The 20,069-nt window shown below is 35.1% G+C and overlaps 1 protein-coding gene across 23 annotated transcripts in view; it reads right to left on the bottom strand.

Moving 5' to 3' along the window:
- Window positions 1-20,069, bottom strand: part of LOC106875262 (kalirin) — a 549,719-nt gene that overhangs the window by 231,479 nt on the left and 298,171 nt on the right. For all 23 annotated transcript variants that reach the window (XM_052965684.2, XM_052965690.2, XM_052965687.2 and 20 more), the window contains 8 exons: window positions 19,958-20,027; window positions 19,278-19,367; window positions 18,425-18,559; window positions 10,963-11,040; window positions 9,261-9,443; window positions 6,773-6,874; window positions 5,064-5,209; window positions 3,538-3,667 (listed from right to left, as the gene is read on the bottom strand). In XM_052965684.2, coding sequence (XP_052821644.1) covers window positions 3,538-3,667; window positions 5,064-5,209; window positions 6,773-6,874; window positions 9,261-9,443; window positions 10,963-11,040; window positions 18,425-18,559; window positions 19,278-19,367; window positions 19,958-20,027 — 934 coding nt within the window. The remainder of the gene's footprint in view (window positions 1-3,537; window positions 3,668-5,063; window positions 5,210-6,772; window positions 6,875-9,260; window positions 9,444-10,962; window positions 11,041-18,424; window positions 18,560-19,277; window positions 19,368-19,957; window positions 20,028-20,069) is intronic.

Genomic DNA, 20,069 nt, shown 5'->3' with positions numbered 1-20,069 from the left:
GCACATTAAACACACCAGATATACTGCAACTTATACTGTCTTGAAACTATGTTCAATAATTTGCAGTACAATATAACAGCTTGGATATGTGTGGGTTTCACTGTAGTGTCTGTTCCAAAGTTTTTTCTTTCTGCTTTTTTTAGCAAACTAAGCTGTTGTATGATGGTTTCAAGTCTTTCTATCACTAAATCAACACTGGTTTTGAATCATCAAATACTGGTTTCAGAATGGGCTCAGTTATTAGAAGGTACATATAAAATGAGATCAACATTAATACCTGACCTTAATTGAGAGAAGTGAGATCATCAGTGTATGATATTAAATATGTTAATGACACCGATAATATGCTCATATATTTCTTTTTAAAATTCATTTAACACACTAACATAGGTGTGATGGTATATTTGTTTGGAGCAATTATTTTTACAGCTGAACTATGCTCTCCTAACACTAACCACTTAACTGTGAAGTCAAGATAAAGCCTGTTATTATTCAATAAGGCAATGTAAAGAAAATGGAGTTAGATGGCTTGTGCAGGGACAGAAGCAAGTGAGAGTTGTAAGAACAGAACCTATGGTATGTTTACACTTACAATAGGGAACTATTCGTATAACTAGAACGGAACAGCTGCTACATGACATAGATATTTTACATCACCACATACTCAAATTGTTGTATAACTAATTGAATCAATCTTTGGCATAAAGATGTGATGTACCTGTAGCAAGCATTTTGTCTAATCAGCTATTTAGTTTTAAAATTATATCAAATGGGCGTATTTTGACATTGTCAGCATTGGATCAGGCGATTAGAGTTGGACTAAATCTGTTGCAAAAATTGGATGGTCTTAACTAGTCAATCGGTGTTTGAGCAACAGTTTTTTTATCCCAATGCAGAAAAATTCTCTTCCAGCCTACCAACCGTTATATAAGAAACACTCCCTCACACTACAGAGAAGAGATAGAGATGAGATCACAAGCCAAACAGATGTCTTCCCATGAACTATGCTGCCAAGAACACAGAACCATGCCATGAATTACCAAACCCATTACTTATCAATATATAAGACATTTGCCATGTATTTTTCATAACAGTTGCATTAAATTTACCTGGTCCTTCTTATCATTAGTCTGTCTACAATCACTCCAGGCATAGACTAGACCAGTTAATGTATAACCATCATGTAGCTAGCTACCTCAGACGAACTAACCATAGTTAACTTAACCAAAACTCATAGCCAACAGCTGTTATATACTCTTCTCTCTGTCTCTTCTACTGTTAATGCATTAGTTCCTGTTCCTTATGTTACTTTCACTAAATTCCACCCATTTCACCCTCACCCAGTTTCATCCTTACTTTGTTTAATCCCAAACTTTGTATTAAAAAAAAAAAGACCTTGCTCAATCTTTCTTCTACATAACTACAAACCCTTGAAACCATTTTCTCCCTTTTTGTGACCGGAAAAGGTATCCATTACACACTGTAAAATAGCAGGTGTTAGGAAGGGCATCCAGCTCTAAAAATCATGCTAAATCAGACTGGAGCCTGGAAGAGGAGAAAGTGAAAAGGCAACATTTGCTTTGAAGTGAGAGCAGAAAGTGAAAGCAAGGAGAAAGTGAAAGATGTATGTATGTGTATATGAAATGGATGTGTATGTGTTTACACATGTGTGTGTGTGTGAGAGAGAGAGACAGTCAGAGAGGGAGAGAGAATGAGTGAAGGTGTGTTGTTATGTATGCATTTTTTGCATGTATGTGTAAGTGGTACTCACTCAATCTCCATCTCTCTCCCACACACACACACATTATCTTTCATATACACATACATAAATACATATGCATACATCTATTTTGTATGTATGTGTGCATGTGAGAGAGAAAGTGAGTGACTGTATTTCCTCATAACATACAGAGAAATGGATGCCTTTTAAGGTACACACTCATAGAAAATGTGATGCCATTGCGTTGTATAAAATGTCTTTTAGGATAGTTGAATTATAGAAAGATTATAATGTAAAATTTTTGTAATGCAAATATGTAAATGAAAATAAAATTTATTTGTTAGCTTAAAGATTACTGAATCTTTTGATAGCCCATACATCAAAACTGGCAACTCAGTTTCTGAATGTATTCGTTAATTTCTGTAAATTTTTTTTAATTTCTTTAGGCTTTGAAGAGAGCAGAAAATGAAAGAGAGGAGAAAGTGAAAGATGTATGTACGTGTATGTATACATGTGAGAGAGAAAGGGTGAGTGAAGGAGTGTGTTGTCATGTATGTGTAAGTGGCACTCAGTCTCTCACTCTGTCTCACACACACACATTCATATACACATAAATAAATACATATGCATATATCTTTTTGTGTATGTGTGCTTGTGCATGTGAGTGACTGTATTTCCTCATAACATATAGAGAAATGGATGTCTTTTAAGGTACACACTCATATAGAAAATGTGACATTGTCATCACAGTATAAAATGTTTACGATAGTTGACTTATAGAAAAGATTATAATGTAAAATTCTTGTATTGCAAATATGTAAATGAAAATAAAAAGTTTATTTGGTAGATGTAAGATTACTGAATCTTTTGATACCCCATATTTCAAAATCAATAACCCAGTTTTCAAATGCATAAGGAAGATACACACACACACAAACTCTCTTTTATATACATGGAAGTGTACCTGTCTGTCATTCTCTGTCTGTCTCTCATATCCCCTGTGTGTCTATCTCTTCCTGTCTTTTCCCTTTCCCTGGTTTCAGCCACTCTCATTATGTCACATTTCCCCAAACCTAACACGTTTGCATCCCTCTCATTTTATCATGTAATAGCGCAACCCCCATAGTCGGTCCATTTGTTATTGAAATCCAATTAGCCTATAATTGAACTGGATGTTAGTTCAACATGTATACAAAGTTCAGTGAAGATTGGTTCCCTCAGTTTGGGCAGCAAGATGGTAACAGACAGACAGAAATTGTCATTTATATATAAGATACGCCAGTGATATAGCATGTATGTTCATTATAAAATATACTGGATGCTAGTGATGTATCATATATGTTTACAAAAAAAAAAAAATATTGTGTATTAAGTATAGTAAAGTCTGTCCAGTGCAAAATGTACTGTATACTAAAATGATGTAATGTATGTGCTCACTTTAAAATAGACTTTATAGAATTTGTATGTGGGTATCCAATTTGTGTGAGTTAATAGAATATTTTACCATTATTATCCAATATAAACTCGTCATTCACAACAATGGAAATAAAATAAAGAAACAACAAAAAATGAAATTAAGATTAAAAACTGAGTAAAAATATAGAAGCAATTTTTGGTTAATATCTTTTTTTTTTCCTTTTTCATATCAAGTACATAATTGTTTCTCCAATATTCTAAATTATAATGTTATGCAGATTATATTATAAAATATAATTGTCTATATTTAGATATAGTCTATTGAATAATTTCCACAAATCTATTTGTAGCAATGAATGAATTATTCAATCAATGAATCAATGAAAAGTGAAAAATCTTACTCTGTTGCTGCTGCCACTGCTACTGCTACTGTCTGTTGTGGCAGTGGTGGTGTTGGAGTTCACTGACACCAGACTAGCGCGACGTTCAATATGGACTTCATCTAGAGATGTTGTGTCACTTTCCATATCCCTGACAAATAGTAAAAATATTTCCACTGTCAAAATCAAACAATTTTAAAATTTAACTTTTATATCTACAACCTAAGAATAAACAATGTGATAATTAACAGTAGAGGAGATAAATTGGCTTCAAATTTTGGCACAAGGCCAGCAAGTTAGGGAGTGGGGTATAGTCAATTAGATTGATCCCAGTGCTCAACTGGTACTTATTTTATCAACCTCAAAAGTATGAAAGGTAAAGCTGACCTCAGTGGAATGTAAAGATGGATAAAATACCACTAAGCGTTTTACTCGGCAGAATCAATTAAGCAGCCATTTCCAAAAAAACAAATGTATCTAAAAAAATATAGTTATGTTCATCCATACAATGAAATCCGCGACTGTCTATTATCCCAGACAAAGGAAATATATTTGTTTGTAACACCACTAAATTTCTCACAGAAAACTGTTTGCCACATAAAAAGTACCCAGTACTCTCTGTAATATGGCTGATGTTAGAGAATGGCACTTAGTTGTTGAAACCAAGCCAAAACAGACTATGGAACCTGGTGTGGCCCCTGGCCTTGCCATTTGTTGTCAAGCTGTCTAACCCATGCCAGCATGGAAAACAGACATTAAATGATGACTTAGTCCACCAATTTTTTCCATCATAGATATCAATATTATTTATATTATATAAACACTTCAATTCTTATGGCAAAATATATATAATTCTGATTTTAGCTTAACTATATTACTTCAACATATTCACCAGCAAAGACATGTACCAGTGATAACATTGTTACAGCTAGGTTTCTCTACCGATGTAGGTTAGATAACACTAAAAATTTTAATATTTAACAATTTGAAGCTTCCACCACAGAGTGCTGTATGAATACTTCAGGCAGGGTGATGGTGGAAAAGCTCATCATTATAGTACACACAACCAACTTACAGTAGTATTGTATTTGATGACATTTTGCCTCCACTCTTCACAAAAAATAACAGTAAACTGCTGAGGAAGTTAGCACCTAACCAGCTCTATAGTGAGTTAGAACCAAATTTCCAACCAAGACAAGATTAAGATGGTAGAGTTGATTTACTTAACTAACAACTGAATGTAGTGATTATAACAGAATAGAAATTGCAAACTAGTGTAAAATTCTAAGTATCATATTTATGGCACAGTTGTAATATGGTGTGTACCATGTTTAATATGTCAGCTCCAATGTGGTAGGCAGGTATTTTGGTTACTGTGTCGTTTATGATACGATAGGTAGGTAGGTAGGATGGTACTCTGGTCACTGTGACATGGTAGGTATGTACCCTGTTTAGTGTTAGCAGTGATTCTAGTATTCTAATACAACTAACAAGTATACAAAAAAAAAAAAGAGAATAAAACCACATTTTCATGTGCCTGAACTTACCGACTTGTTCTGTTAACAAACATCTTTGGTGCTGCGACAGATTTTGTTAGAGGTTCTTTCAAGGCAGAGTGCATATAGACAAGACGTTCTTGAATTAACTCTCTCATCTTTTTCACCCACTGTTGTTTTGTATCCAGTGATGATGCCTATATAACCAAGGAACAGAGATAGAGCTTGAGAGAATTTTCATTTAACAGTTTCATAAGTAACACAATCTTGACATCACCAGATTCTTTCCCACATACATGTACATATGCACAAAGACACACACACATACATAGTTACATGCACATAAAAACACAAACGTGTACAAGCATAAACAAATGCACGTGTGTGCACACACAGACACACATATATAAAAATACATGTAACCAGCTTCAAGCATTTATATGGGAATTCATCATCATCCTCATTTAATGTCCATTTTCCATGCTGGAATAGGCTGAATGGTTTGACTGAGGTCCGGAGAGCCAGCGGTTGCACCAGGCTCCAATCTGATCTGGCAATGTTTCTACAGCTGGATGCTTCCTAACGCCAACCATTTTTATGTGCCACCGGCACAAGAGCCAGTCGGGAGGTACTGGCATCAGCCATGTTTGGTTGATGCTTTTTACATACTACTGGTACGGGAGCCAGTCAGGTGAGCCTGGCATCGACCATGTTCAGATGGTGCTTTTTACATGCCACCAGCACAAGAGCCAGTCGGGAGGTACTGGCATCAGCCACATTTGGTTGATGCTTTTTACATACTACTGGTACGGGAGCCAGTCAGGTGAGCCTGGCATCGACCATGTTCAGATGGTGCTTTTTATGTGCCACCAGCACAAGAGCCAGTCGGGAGGTACTGGCATCAGCCACATTTGGTTGATGCTTTTTACATACTACTGGTACGGGAGCCAGTCAGGTGAGCCTGGCATCGACCATGTTCAGATGGTGCTTTTTATGTGCCACTGGCACAGAAGCCAGTCAGGGGGTACTGGCCATAGGTACGCTATTGGTTTTACTTGACTCAACAGGTCTTCTCAAGCATATCATATCACCTGATGCATAAGGGGTATTCTTAACAGGGCTGGACATGCATGGCTGCGATCTCACTTTAGTTGCTGGATCTTCTCAATCACAGCATATCTCCAAAGGTTTTGGTCTCCTGTCACTGCCTCTGAGGGCCAATGTTTGAAGGTCATGCTTCATCACCTCATCCCATGACCATATTAGTGCAGTTGCCTCTCTTGCACACCACATTTGATGCTTCTTATGCCCAACTTTTCTCTCAGGGCGCTTACACACTGTCGTGTATGCACACTGACATTACACATCCAGCAGATCATACTAACTTCATTTCTTAAATATCAATTTATTTATTATTTAAAGATACTTCACAATTGAAGGTAAATATCTTCTTTTGTCAACATGTCAGTATATAAATTATTATAACTGATTGTGTCAACATATCAAACTATACCTTAGTTTGTCAACACACCAGTCTATAAGCTATTACATCCAATTTTCTCAACTTATCAGGTTATTTTAATTTTTCAACATATCTGACTCCTAGAAGGAAGTTGTGTCTACAAAATAAGAAAACTGACTGCACAAGTTACAGGAGTTAAACCTTTTATTTTCTTACAATTATCACCATGTCTACAAATGACAATATAAAATTGGCAACATTACTAAATACTAAGAGTTAGTCTGCTAAATGTTCATACCTTCAAAATTATTCTGTAATCAGAAATTGGTGCTCTTCCTGTCCAAAGTGCAAACTTGCATTCATCACCTTCTATATGTTCAGTGATGTTGATTTCTGAAATCTATAAAAACACAAAGTAAAGTGAATTTAAACCATTAGTAACCACATTTCTAACAACAAAAACAGCACAACCTATATGGTTAAATTAATTAGAAATAATCAAGAATTTGGTGAAGGTTTGTATAAAGTAACTTTTATTGGTATAATATCAGTCTATTGTTTAGAATAGAACTAACTTTGGGCTCTTATATAAAGGGGTGGTAATGGATAGTAATTTAAATGCAAACACTTTAAAAATGGACAATTTGGAGTAGGTAGGTATTAGAGGACTAGTGGTGATCTCCTGTAGGTTGGAATCTGTGACAAAAACTAAATTAAAATGGGTAGAAACAATTTAATGAGTGTCCACACATGAGTGTGCGTGATTGGTTTATGATTTGTATATAACTAGAACATGTCTTAGGGGGTGCCTAGAAAGTTAAACTGTGATATTTATTAACCCTAAAGGGAGGAAAGGTAAAACTGATCATGGTGTAATTTGAGTGCAGAAAGCTGGAACAAATATCTCAAGGTATTTTAGTTGATGCCTAAATGACTCTATCCATTAACTGGCTTGTGTAATACTGAATATTTTACATAAACTGGAAAATAATGTTCAAAAATGTAAATGTATTTTCTTTCAGTATCTAAATGGGAGGAAGAAAAGGAGTCAATTTTCAAGAATGTTGATTGCTTGCTTTAAAAACTATTTGTAAGATCAGACAAGACTGAAGTAGAAAATGGTTCTAAGAGCCATCAGTAGGAGGTAACATTGTTTTACATAAAGGTATATATTACAGCTGCTTCTTTCTTCATCCAGCTAACTGACAAATGTCCAGGTTGCTCTCTTTAATCAAATCAGTTTAATCTAGGTCAAGTAGTTTTTTCCTTGAAATATCTTTTCCCCTTTCTCATTGCTACAAGAAAAACAATGACATTGGAGCTAAGGAGGGAGAATGTACGGTTGCTCAATATGCTAGAAATGGTAGACAAATCTCCATCACCTTACAGAACTCAACATCTTAAATAAGGAAAAGATACATTAAATAAAGTTGTCCTACATATTCCTAAATGGTCACAGGGGGAATGCTTACGACCATAAGTCTACTCAACCAGGACTGATTTGGAGTTAAATGACAACCAACTAGAAATAAAAGCTAAAGAAGCTTTCCATACATTCTTTTCAGTAGGGTTTCAGAAGGGAAGGCTGATAAAAAACATCACATTCACAGTGTAACTCTTAAGATTCTTCTCTATTATCTCATACATCATTTTTGTTTCTTGTATTCACTGCTATGAAATCCTAGCACAAAATACATTATCATATAAAGGGATAATGAAAATACTAGAAATATATTTTAATAACAGAAGCTTGAGATTTTCCTGCTGTGTTGGTGTGTATATATAGAGATAATAATTATAAGCGTCACATTTTTGATCAGTAGAAGTTCCTTAAAGATGATACTATAAATAACTTTACTGATAATATCAGGTCCATGACCAGATGCAAAGAAACATCTGATTTCTGTGTTATTGCTGAAGAAAAAGAGAAATTCCAACAAAATCTTTTAATGACTAACAATTACTTCTTGTACCTATAAGTACAAGGCTTAAAATTTTGAAGGAGAGGTTAGTTGATTAAATTGATTGGTACTTTACTTTATCAACTCCAGATGCATAAAAGGTGAAGTTGACCATGACAAGATTTGAAACCGGAACATAAAGAGCCCAAATAAATATCACAAACTTCTTTATTTACAAATTCACTACCATCAGTGATTAATAATTGTTGACTACTTAACCAACTAATTAACCAGTTAATCACTCAATCTATGATGGAATGAGGACATTAAATGATAAGGATGATGAAGAAAGTCCTTTTGTTCCATTCACAACCTCTTCAATAACATACTCTCTCTACTTCAGATCAGCTTAAGAATGTCGCTAATGGCAACAAAATGACTTTACAACAATAACTGATTGATTGGTTAACTGAATGATTAATCCTACAATTGATTAGTTAATTGGTTGAATAGTTAACCAATTAATGAATAATAAAGAAATGAGACAGAACCAGTATGTGTGTGTTTATTATTGGCAATATACAACAAGATCTGTTTCAACACACAAGTTTACATCGAGATTCTTGCAAACCACATACAAGAATGTAATACTTCGCTTAAAGTTTTTGAGAAATGCACTAATATCACACACTCTCATTTTCATCACAGCCAAAAGTTTGTGATCTTGCAAGCTAAATGAGAAAACATTGTTAAATGAGGTAAAAGAAAATTAAATATAATTTCTGTCAACAAGGAAATATAAATTGAAATAATCTTCTATCAAGAATACTTTTTTTTTTATTGAAACTCTATTGTTAGAAATCAAAATAACAGAAATATACTTACAAGTAACTTGGTTTTATACATATATTTTGATTTTCCATTACTGTCTTTAATTTCTTTAGCAAACACGAGACACATCTCAAATAAGAAGATACGTCTCTCTCTTCCTTTCTTTATCAAGTTCTTTGGTTCCCAGACTGTAAAGTTATCTTGTAAAAGTACTTCACCTAAAGCTTCTAAATTATCCTACAAAGAAATATCAAGAAAAATGTAAAGAACACAATTTAACACATGAAATATTTTACACTAAAAATAACATTTTGACAAAATCAAACAAACCAAAAATCAAGGCTGAGTTATATATATGTAAGCATTTTTGATAAATTAACGTCATTGCGCACTGACTTAGTTGGATTAGAGTCTTCTGTTTCATTGCTCACATAGCCAGTGGGGTGGCATCATTTGAAGGCTAAAACAATGCAAAGTGCATTGTGACCAGGGATGTATAACAACATCCCAGAGTCTGGTCAATCCCGTGATATTGTAACACGCACGCACACACACACACACACAATGAAAGTAATAAGAATATTTCTAGCCAGAATATTTGATATCTGTTGTCAGCAATACAGTGATAGGTTGGAAAACTGATGTCATGGACCAGTTTTGATTCCTGAATGTAAACTAGCTTCCTTGATAACAACAATTAAAAAAATTCATAGCTGCTTGTTTATTTCCTGAAGACATAGGGTTACACTCCTCCTCTCTAATGAATATTGCTTGCTAGTAACAAACAATGAGGTATCAGAGATATTTAAAGTGTTTCTTTGTTCTTTGAAAATCAGTTATAATACAGAAAGCAATAAAATGATGCAGAGAAGAAATCAGTTTCTGCTGAACAATGAAACTGATTTCAATTCTCAACCAAAGCAAATTTGCATCAATTCCATCACTAATATCTTAGAGAAAGGCACAAGCATCACACATCCCTCTAAACCAAATATGTCAGCTTGTGTATGAATAAGAAATCATAGATAAAGAGAAAAACTAATAAGTCTCTCGACATGATAGCCCTGTTGACTGAAATTTTATGTTGTGTATCTTAGGCATATCAATGTGAAAGTGACCATCATTCACCACAGAAATTGATGGATATTAGAAGTTACTAACACTCAGAAAGTACCAATATTTCATGTTTTATGACACTGTAAACTAACAGCAAATAGTTGTTCCTACTCTGTGGTATCTATTTACAACTAAATTGACTAAGCCATTTAAGATAAGTATTTTTGCCCAGGAACTCAACCAGTGCCACTGAGAGGATATGAACCACTGATTTTTCAGTCAGTAGTTCGAGTACTTTACCCCTTGGCCATGAAGGCATGATACAATCACAGTGTTGGTGCTATGACAAGAACCAGTGATGTCTTGGCTGGTAGCTCAGCACCCTGTTCCCTTGGTCATTCATGACCACAAGCAAAACTCTCAGAATGTGGATGGCCACTGTTATATTTGATATCAAAAGTCCAACTTAACAGCGCATTAACACTGTTGTTGTTGTTAATGACTTTAGAGCCTATAAGTTATCGTTGTTGTTCAGTCAGCTGTCAGAATTGTGACATTGTTGTTGCTGTTTGTATAGCTCTGACAGAGCTTGCAAATGTTATTTTTCCATCAAATCAATGTGAATATAGAATTTTATTGTTGCTGGAAGCAGAGACATCAGGAGATGCAGGAAAAATGCAAGACCTGTTGGTTAACTTACCTCTAAACCTTCTAGCATGCTTAAATGCATGGCATCATTAGCTTTCTTTGGCACATTCACCATTACATCGAGCCCGTCCTGCAATAAAATAAATTTAACATATATTTGATTGTCACACACACATTCTTACATGAATCAAAACATGTAAATACTGACATAAACAACACAACATGCCTATTATTCAGTTTTATTCAATACTTATAACTTCTTCATAGCTTAAATACCATTAAGAGATGAGATAAAAAAAAGTATAACAGTATAAGCGTGTGCAAGTTTGCGTTGTGTTGTATGAGTGTATATGCTGTGTGTGTCAGTTGTATGTGTGTGTGTGTCTGTGTTTGTTAAAAATAAATCAACAACTTAATGCGTAAACAAATTTAACTATTCAAATCTGAATATTTAGTCAAGTATCCCTTCATTAAGATATAGAAGTGAAGTGTGGTGCTACCAATTTAGATTGGTGGTGCCACACCTTACATATCATAAATGCTGAGTCATGATAAGAGGATGAAGTTTAGGAATGTTGCATCATTTTGGAGAGGAAAGATTTTTAGAAGCAAAGAAGAATGAGAAAATGTTCTTTAAATACTTTTATCGAAGAAAGACTGAAAGTATAGTTAGTAAGTTCTATATTAATTTAGTTTGCTCTCACTTGGAACCATTTCATATTTATCACTAATATTTCTAAGAAAGGTTTCCATGTAACAGCTTCTCCTGCTACCCTCCTCTATATATAATTTTAAAAATCCCAAATAGAAGGAGGAGGTAAGAGGCTGGCCATTGTTGTAGAAGATAGATGTTTAGTATCATGACTGTGTCAGCACAAATCAGGATACGACTGGGTAGGAAAATGCCCTATATGACATGAATATATTTGTAGTTGGTGACAACTAAAAAGAGGAAGGCGAGAGTTTCAAAGAAATATCACTATGAGGAGTCACTGAGTAAGGAAGAATAGATATGATTTTTTTAATGAGTTTAACCTAGTTTTAAGGTTAAATAAAACCATCATTGTTGTAATATATAAAGCAATGATACATTTTATTATTGCTATCACTGTTGAAGACAAAAAAAGTGGTATAGAAGTGCTATTGTAAGAGACTGTTGAATGTTGAGGATGTATGGGTTAGAGAAAGGCTACTTCGTGCTGACTCTACAAAAGGGACCAGCAATTCAAGTTGACAGTGGTGTGGTAGACAAATTAATTAAAGATATGAAAAGAAACACTGCTGGGCCATTAGGGAAAGTTAAGGAGATGCTCAAAATATCTAGTGAGGTAGGATACATGATAACCACCCAGATAATTAATCAAGTGCTGGCATACCTGTACCACTGTAAACTGCTACAAGGACAAAGGAGATGCCTTAGAAAGAGAAATTAAAGAGGACTCAAGCTATTGGATCAGGTTATGAATACCATAGATAGAGTCATAGCCGAACTGATCTGTAACAGAATAAAGCTAAGGAAGATGCAGTTTGAGATTGTGCCTGGCAGAGGTACCATTGATGCAATCTTCTTAGTGAGGCAACTGTGAGATATTTGGCTAAAATTAAACCATTATTCCTGAAATTTGTTGACTTGGAGAAGACCTTTGACAGGATACAATGTTCAGTAATTTAATAGGTGCTAAGGAAACTGGGTTTAGATGAATGGTTTGTGAGGGCTCTACAAGTTGTGTACAAAGATGCAGTAAGTGGGAATTAACAATGATTTCAGTGACAAATTTAAAGTGAAAGCAAGGATCCATCAAGACTCACTCCTATATGTTGATGATTTAGATCTCAGAGCTAAATCAGTGGCATTAGAGAAGAAATTTCAGGCATAGAAACTACACTTAGAATTAAGAGGCCTCAAGATAAACTTAGGAAAGACTAAAGTTTTAGTAAGTCAGCAAAAAGACTAGACCTCAGCATCGTCAAGGAAATGACTTTTCTCAGTACACAGAAAAAGAGTACATATAAACTCTGCATGCTGCACCCAGCATAAATATGGACACATAAGAGGTGCAGTGGAATTATAGGCAGGCTAACTAAGAAAGTAAGCTTTGTAGTATGACAAATGTGCTGGAGTAATCTGTACTATAAGCACATCAGAAATAGATTCTCTTATTATCCAGACAGCTCACAAAAAGTAGTTGATAGCTTCTGTAAACTAGGGAACATTGTTAGCAGAAGAATTGGTTATATTGAATCTATAGCATTCAGGAGAAGAACAAGTCAGAAAAGGCTCAGGAGCTATCACAACTGCCGGTAACAAAAGTTTTTCTTCCTCTCAGAGTGCTCATTGCACCCATGTCTTCCTCTACTTCCTTCCTATCTGGGTTCTCTTTGCTCTTCTCCTTCCCTCACTGCTCCCCACACACTCAATCTCACTTTATTTCATTGCCCTCTCCCCACTGCTTCTTTACCTCCTCAACACCCCTTCTCATCTTTCTCCCCACCTCTAGCTGAACCCAACAACCCCTATACTGCTTCCCTGCAATGATTCTCACAGGATTTCTCTTCATTCCTGTCTATTACTCCCTCTCTTATTCCCTTTCTTTCAAACTTGTCATCCATGTTTGTCCTAATAATAGAAGGCAGCCCTAAAGTGCCCAACCAACCAAGCAACCACTCACTCACTCTATCACCTTTCTAGTCGCTCCACCCATTTCTCAATAACCCCAACATTAATCCCTTATCTGTTTCCTACTATGCCCCCTCCCCACCAATTAGCACCTACTCCACTACCACTTTACTACAGCTATAAATCTGTTCCTCTTATCTTACCCCACCTTATACCCTTGCTTAGAATCATCACACCTCACTCTTCTATTCTCCCTCAGTTATAGGGGCTACTTTTGGCTCTTAGGTTGGCAAGTTACATGATGATCTTCACTGATGCTGGTGCCATGAAAAAGCACCCAGTACACTAGTACACTCTGTAAAGTGGTTGGTGTTAAGAAGGGCATCCATCTGTAGAAAGCATGCCAAAGTAGACATTGGAGCATGATACAGTCCTCCAACTTGTCAGATCCAGTTGAACCATCCAACCCATACCAGCATGGAAACCATAAGTATGCAGCTAATACTGATGATGATTAAGTCAAAAGTAGTTGTTAAGATTATGACTATTATGAAAATGGTATCAGAATGGGTTAGTGGCCAACTAGTTATTTTAGTATTGTTACAAACAGAACTGTGTGGGGTTCACTTCAGGGATGAAATCAAAGATGAGAGTTTGACAGCTCAACACACAAAAGTGAAAAAAAACCCCATTAAAGTGAAGTTTAAGACAGACTTGGGATTGATGTTGTACAACTGTATCAGGACATGGGAACACAAATAATGGGGGATAAGTAGATATTTTTGTTATAATGATGAAGCAGATAATGTACTGAACAATCTTCTTACAAGCAATAGGTTCAAAACTACTGAAGGCATTTTGTTTTGCTTCACAGCAGATCTTTAAATTTCTACATTGTTATCTTACCCCACCTTATACTTCTGCTTAAAATCATCACACCTCTCTCTTCTATTCTCCCTCAACTTCTGAGGCCACTTTAGGCTCTTAGATTGGCAAGTTACATGATGATCTTCACTGATGTTAGTGCCTACATTTTGGGCTTACCACCAAATGTGTTTATTAAGCCTACATCTGATATCTCCTGCTTCTTTTATAGCCTCACATCTCTCTACTATCTTCCTATCTACCACTCATTCTCTTTCCACCCACTTTTTTTCCTGTTTCATTGTACTATGCAGCCAGTATAACTAGGAATGGCACTAGATCTGTCCAATCCACTCTTCTCTCTGACAACCTCTCCATTGCATCATGTTGCTTGAGGAATGCAGGCAGCAGTGAACCTGTCTGCACTCAATGCCCCTATCATACTATCTTTTTCTCCCAACAAAACGTCTAAGTATGAAGGATTGTATTAGATTTGTATGTAACCAATACACACTACCATCCCCATTATGTGCAACCAATCATCACTCTTTATCATCCATGTCATACACTACTGTAATTCATAATGCCCTCTTAATACTAATCTCTTACAGTTTATCACTCCATCTGTATCATATTAACATACATAAAGCTTCTTAGTCAAAAGCATGATTAAGAATATGAAAACAAGGAAAGCAACTGGACCATTATGGGTATTCATCACTGAGATGCTGAAAATATCTGGTGAAAACAAATGCTACTCCCACATAGTCAATCAGGTAGTACAAAGAGGTGACATACACAATGACTGGCATAGCAGTGTCTTCATCAACTGCTACAAAAGCAAAGCAGATACTCTAGAAGTAGTTGATAGCTTCTATTACCTAGGTGACCTAATTAGCAATAGAGGTGGATGTCCTGAAAGCAAGGTATCACCATCATTTAATGTTTGCTTTCCATGCTGACATGGGTTAGACGATTTGACTGCAACTGGTAAGTTGGAGAGCTGCACTAGGTTCCAGTCTAATTTGGCATGGTTTCCACATCTGGATGCCCTTCCTAATGCCAACCACTCCAAGAGTGTAATGGGTGCTTTTTACATGCCACTGGCACTGGTGCCATTTACACGATACTGGCAATGACTACGATTTCGTGAGTGTCATTTACATTACACTGGCAATGGCCACGACTAGTCTCACTTGGCTTGTTGAGTCTTCTCAAACACATCATATCGCCAAAGGTCTTGGTCACTTGTCATCACCTCCATGAAGTCATCCAGAGTAAGAAATGAGAAATGTCCAACCCAAGCCAGCCTGGGAAAATGAACTGCTGCTGATAGTGGTGGTGGTGATGATGATATCATTACATACATCCTAATTATTATATTGTATCAATTGATAATTAATGTAATAAAAGGAGTTTATTTTCGCAGCCACCAATACAATATGGAATTTTATTGGATGATCTAGCAATGATGCTGCTGACAGAAACTGGAGACTGAATGCCTTCATGTATCTTATTACATACCTTTACATTCTGTCATTACCATCACAGTCATCAACAGAAATCATCACCATATAGTGTGTGTATTTTATTTTTAAAAAATTATATTTTCTACAGACATTTACAATGCACTCTCACTCTGATTATGGAGTAATTCATTAAACACACACACACATATTGTAAATAAAAACATAAATGCTATTACTTTGTGAAGTCACATCAACTGCTTTCAAACTATGATGATATCATTAAAGACTGTAAACAACAATAGAGAGTGAAAGAAGATATCTAGAAAATGATATGCCTACAAAGTTGACCTAAAGATATCTAGAGAATGATATGACTGCGGGAGTTGAACTGGGTAATAGACTAGTTAATTATGTCTAAGCTATCTGTTTAACCTAAGAATTCATAGAATACAAGCACAAAGTGTACCAAGGTCAATGCATTGATATCATTTTTATGTTCTAAACTGGTTTAATATACAACCAAAAAGAATCAATATAATTTTCAATTGAATTTATGGGTAAGATACTGGTACATCAGTATTCTTTAGAAGTGCAGGGGAGGACATTCAACATTTGAAAAAAGTTGAATGTGCTCTCTTCTACTAGCTACAGTGAAGGCTAACACCTTCACTTGCTATGAGGAAGGCCAACACTCACTAGCTAAGATAAAGACTGAGTTTTCTCTCTTCCACAAGCTATGATGGGAGCCATCAGACCTCTGCTTGCTATGTTGAGACTGACATTACAATCTACAAGAAAGGAAAAATCTCCCTCACAGTCTAACACGACCGATAATTCTCCATTAATAAACCTAACGGAGACTATTTTCTCTCCTTCACTAACTATGTTTCAATGCTTTAAACTACCTTTATTCTGTCAAGTAATTCTGTCATCATTTTCAAAGTCAGGGTATCTGTGAATGCTTTCTGAAGCACTTAATGATACATCAGAACATCATTGTTTTAACATCCATTTCTCTGAAATTTGGCATATATTGTCATTTTTGTCCTATCTCTTCTATGAAAAACAACTTCCCAAGATCTGACTCAACAGTTCCCCATTTCTCAGGTCCCCATTTTCCATTTTCTGGTAACTCAACTGATAGCACTTCCATCAAGCACTCATTGTTTCATTATTTTCGGAATAGAGTTGTACTAACACCTACCTCACATAGAGTTACTGAACCTTGATCATATTAAAAGTTTGATTTTTTATAGTCCTAATAGCAGATTTAATAATTCAGAATACCCAGAGGAATTCTCTATGAATAGCTATGGCTGATGTTTATTACAAAATAAAATTAAGTACAGATCTGAAACTTTCCAAAAGAAACTATATTAGTGGAGTATGAGTAGATATATGATTTAAACAATGATTTTTAATTATTGCTTGTGGTCATCTCAATACAGTAACGACAATGCTTGTTGCTTAGTGCCAGGTTAGCCCTGATTGAGAAGACCTATTTTCAAAGATATTTCAAACATGTTCACCTGTCTTTTTTTTTTGCCAGACACAGTATATCTAGGATTACATCTAGCATAAACTTCCTTTTCAAATACAAAAAAGTATGGGCACCTTTCTTAACTTGACACTTATTGCATTAGTGGCAGAAATACCATATAGATAGAATGATACCCAAATGGCAAAACCAGTGATCTCATTGCAGCTGTTGACTTTAATAAACATATTGGACAACACCATAAAGGTTCCCAAAGTTTGCCCTAGTAATGGTAGTTGGAATGCTCTTGTTGCACTCATCCTGTCACTCTGTCTCCTGAAACTTTCCCATTAGAGCTACTTTGCTATCTCAACACCCTTCCATTTATCTCTTTCACTGACCACTCTCCATATGGCTTCATGACACTCTCTTACCTATCTCTCTTATGCCCCATTTTCTCCATCACTTGCTAATATTTACACATACAATAAAGGAGGGATAGCACAAGTAATAGCCAATATATATACATGGAATACTTTGATATATACATGGAATACTATTAAGAAAAGATAAAATATTAGGTTTATAGGCCCAAAAATTCACTCTATAATTGCTTATGGGCATATAGAATAGTGGATAAGAGTGCAGGCTACTAACCCTCAGATTCTGCGTTCAATCCCAGGCAGGGACTTGGGAAATAACATCAACAAAAAATAATATCAGCAAAAAAAAAAAAAGAATACCTTAGGAAAGAGAACAGAGTACCCCATCAGATGAAGGCTGGAGAGTACATCAGCCAAAACGTTGTGGAAACAACAAATAAGGTGAGGACACCTATCTGTCTATTGTAAATAATGTACATAGTTACTCATCTCAAAAATATAGAATAGTAGATCTGACTTAAACCATAATGAACTATCCAACCCATGCCAGCAAGGGAAACAGAGACATAAAATGATGATGATGACAAGTGAAAAACTACAAATTACAGAAACATATACAGAGCAAAAACAGTTATAATAAAACTGATCAAGGAAACAAAAAGTTTATTCCATGAAATGATTGAATATAGAAAGAAGCAGCCTACCTTAATTTCTCCAGTATCATTTTCACAACAGGAAAGCAAATCCTTTAGAAGCAATCGATATTTCGTGATCCTTTGAACTGGTTTGATCAAATACGATGATAATGGTTCACTCAGTTTATGTTTTTGTTGTATTTCCTGTAAAAAAGAAGTGGAGGGAAAAATGTACAATTACCAAAAGTTTTTAACATAGTGAGTATATTTCTATCATGACATCTATCTACCTGATACTAAGTCTTATATTTTTACTATTTGCAATGTCCTCCAACTAAATGCTTTGCATAAAACCTCCTCACATATACACAATGCCATGCAGAAATAATTCTAAACCATTTCATTCAAGAAGGAAGGATTCCATGTATCAAATATATCAACAGAAATTGATTTTGAATATTTGTTTCTGAAACAAAGATGCGTTCTCACCCAATCTAGATCTGTTCATATAAAATTTCCAGCTTGCTTTCCACCTGATGCTTCCCCAATGCCCTAGTCCATTAGATACTATTTACACAGTGGCTAAACAATAAAAACAGATCTCAGCCTAATGTTTCACAATTAACATGTTGGCAGTTAACATGTCGACAATGTGAAACAAAGAAAATTCATTCTTCTGTTATATATTATTCTTCGTCCATTTTATTTTTTCTCTTCAAACTAACCTACCCTCCTTTATTTCATGAAGTAAGAATTCTTAAGGCAGTTCATGCCAGAAAAGGCCTCATTATGATCAGAAGAAAAGTTATATAGATTTTAGAGATACAAGCATATAAACACAATTTTTTAGTTCTCACTTTTGGAATTCATTTTTCACGATATTGAAATTTACTCTAACAAACAAAAGTTAAAATGATTGTACCTCGAAGAAAGTCCCAGCATGTTCCATAAGAAGCTGACTTGAATCTGGCTTGTTTTTGCAGTATAGTACATATATAGAAAACTTTTCTGCCTGTAAAAGAAAAATTTTGTATTTTAATGAAAACTGAATTATATGTACAAATCAAGGTTTCATGATTTTAATGTTTTTAAGTGGTAAATGAAGAAATAAAAAGTGTGGATTGCTACAATTATTTATTTATAAAAGTAACTATTAAAAGAACTGCTTATAACAGATGGTTGCGACAACTGCAACTTGTTTATAACAGATGGATAAGACAATTGTAGGTCGAGTATTATTGTACATAGATCAACAAAATACAAGAGTTAAATGGCTATAGTTGCCTCAAAACTACTTTGAATCCTTAAATTTTTATCATTTTCTCAATAAATAAATTTAACTTTAAGTCATCTTAGCCATCACTTGCAAGCTAGTATGACCTAGTAACATGTACCACACTTGCTAATTGTTTTAGGTGTCTATGTAGTTGTGAACAAACACGGACACCCTCTCAACTCTCTCTCCTTTGACTCAGCAGAACAGTCAGGATGTGACAGCTGGAAGGAGAAAGAGCTGCACTGGTAATCATCTGGTACTCATTTTCAGATGAGTTATCTATGTTAAACTGCAAAAAATAATGATGCTAGTGAGATACTACTTACCCATGTGACAAAACAATGCCCAACATCTTCCGGAATAGTCTCATATTTTTCTAACTCTTTTAAGAATGTTCTAAGAATAAAAGAAAAAAAAAATATATATATATATGTGTGT

This window comes from Octopus bimaculoides, chromosome 2, assembly GCF_046866305.1.
Source record: "Octopus bimaculoides isolate indiv1 chromosome 2, ASM4686630v1, whole genome shotgun sequence".
Taxonomy (NCBI): Eukaryota; Metazoa; Mollusca; class Cephalopoda; order Octopoda; family Octopodidae; genus Octopus; species Octopus bimaculoides.
This window is presented reverse-complemented; position numbering and strand designations above follow the sequence as displayed.